Source organism: Amphimedon queenslandica, unplaced genomic scaffold (genome assembly GCF_000090795.2).
Source record: "Amphimedon queenslandica unplaced genomic scaffold, v1.1 AMPQUscaffold_6699_Cont21345, whole genome shotgun sequence".
Classification (NCBI taxonomy): domain Eukaryota; kingdom Metazoa; phylum Porifera; class Demospongiae; order Haplosclerida; family Niphatidae; genus Amphimedon; species Amphimedon queenslandica.
Genome location: NW_003553012.1, coordinates 1 through 1924, shown reverse-complemented (window position 1 = coordinate 1924; position 1924 = coordinate 1). Strand labels below are relative to the sequence as shown.

The following is a 1924-nucleotide window of genomic DNA, read 5'->3' as shown; positions in this document are numbered from 1 at the left end:
ATGATGTATTGATATTTCTCTTTATAGGCCAGTTGTTTGGGTGGTGACTAGTGAGATATTCCCTCTCTCTGTTAGAGGTTAGCTGATACTGATCTGATATTGATATTGATACTAATATTGATATTGATACTGATTTGATTTAATGCATGTATTCCTTGCTGTCTTCTCTCCCTCCCTCCCTCTCTCTCTTCAGGTGTTGCTGTTTCAGTCACTACTTCTGGTAACTGGATTGGGAACTTTGTAGTTGCTATGGTAACCCCATTACTTCTCGGTTCTGTACTTAAGACGGCCGGTACATTCTACATACTGGCAGGGTTTCTCTTTGCCTCATTTTTATTTGTGTTTCTAACACTTCCTGAAACAAAAGGAGAGAGTTTAGAGAGAATTGATGAATTGTTTCTAAGACCATGGCTACAGAGGATAAACCTATTCTACTATCTGAGGTACTGTACATGTATACATGTACATAGCCTCTAGGTTTAAAAGCTGATCACATCATCACACTTACATACCATATAAGTGTTTTTAAGGGTTGCAAATTTTGTGGATTTTGTAGATTCCTTCGTGATTGAAAAAAATACAATCTGTGAAAATCAGTTTAATTTCTGATTAAGACCTGTGCTTACTGCGTTTATACAGTATCTAGGGCACCACTGTAGGTTGACCTTTGAGTTCCTGGATTACTTTGTGGTATTAAGGGGTGGTCCTTTCTTTACTTATGATTATTATGGGGTGCATTGGCTTTCTTGTAGTAATGTGTACTATTGCACACTAATTATTGCCTGTACTTAACCTTTATTCTCTGATAGGTGTTGTTGTCCCTGGTTTAATGCCTGTAGGGTAAGGACTGCACAAGAAGAGGACACTGTAGCCATTGTTGGTATAAAGAATGAGAACAAAGATGATACGAGTGATGAGGCTGAAGATGAGTGAGTCTTTAATCATATACCCTCTCTTTCTCTTCCTCCTCCCTTCTCTCTGTCTCTTCCCTCCCCTCTTTCTCCCTCTCTCTTTCTCAATCCCAATATTCTAATCATGTACATGTACTGTTTTTTCTCTCTTCTCTTTACAGTGAAAATGAGTCACTGATAAAAGATACAGATGTCCTTGAGTCCAGTCTGTCAGCTAAATTTGACAAATAGCGGATGAAGCAACCTTTGTATCATTTTGTGTACTAATAGCATTAATTGTTAGATTTTTATGATGCAGACAGTTTTTATTATTTTGCTATTATTTTTTTTAAATTATGTATGCAGCAGGTTGTATAGTGTATCACATAATAGAAGACTTATAGAGCAACAATGTGGTCTTGCCTCTGTCTTGGTGGTGATGGGTCATATTATTACTATTATAAATCAGGGATTATGAATATCTAATTATGTAGCATTATCTAAAGTTTATTTAGATCTATAATTGCGAAAATGCTAGACAAACATAAAACAGTAAGGGACAAGAAGCATTTATGCACAGCACAGGATCTGTTCATCAATGATCTAGCTATGATATAGAAATTGCGAAAGACTGCATAATTTAGGTATTTACCAATTTAGGTAATTTACCAATTAGGTATATATTTGCCAATTTAGGTAAAGACTGCATGATCTAGCATGCATGATTGATTTAGAATGACTTGCCTTGAAAAGTCTGTGAAACTGTTTTACTTAGTTTTAGATGTAATCATATCAAGTATCAAAGATTCAAAAGAAACTTGCTTGAGTTTCACAGTTTCATAAATAAATATGAGTCTCATTGTTACTGGTGTTTGAGAAGAGATAATAGAGTAATCTCTCCGTTATCGGACACGCCCACTAATCGGACACTGTAACTCGTCTTTGAGCTATCTTTCTAGAATACATTTGATGCCACGAAGTAGAGCTTCTAGATTGGTTAGCATATTCAAGAAACTGACTTAAAGTGTTGTGAT

General features: G+C 35.8%; 1 protein-coding gene across 1 annotated transcript; it reads left to right on the top strand.

Moving 5' to 3' along the window:
- The first annotated feature begins 6 nt into the window (after positions 1-6).
- Positions 7-1306, top strand: LOC109591967 (uncharacterized). The gene is made up of 4 exons (XM_020007551.1): positions 7-77; positions 194-443; positions 810-929; positions 1073-1306. The coding sequence occupies exons 2-4, from the start codon at positions 250-252 to the stop codon at positions 1140-1142; spliced, it is 384 nt and encodes a 127-aa protein (XP_019863110.1). The 5' UTR covers positions 7-77; positions 194-249; the 3' UTR covers positions 1143-1306.
- Positions 1307-1924: the final 618 nt, after the last annotated feature.

Bases quoted from the DNA above. Each gene is read 5' to 3' on its own strand.
- LOC109591967 (XM_020007551.1), top strand. From the start codon at position 250: ATGGTAACCCCATTACTTCTCGGTTCTGTACTTAAGACGGCCGGTACA. The intron at 444-809 runs GTACTGTACATG...ATTCTCTGATAG, and splicing joins AACCTATTCTACTATCTGAG to GTGTTGTTGTCCCTGGTTTA. The intron at 930-1,072 runs GTGAGTCTTTAA...TTCTCTTTACAG, and splicing joins AGTGATGAGGCTGAAGATGA to TGAAAATGAGTCACTGATAA.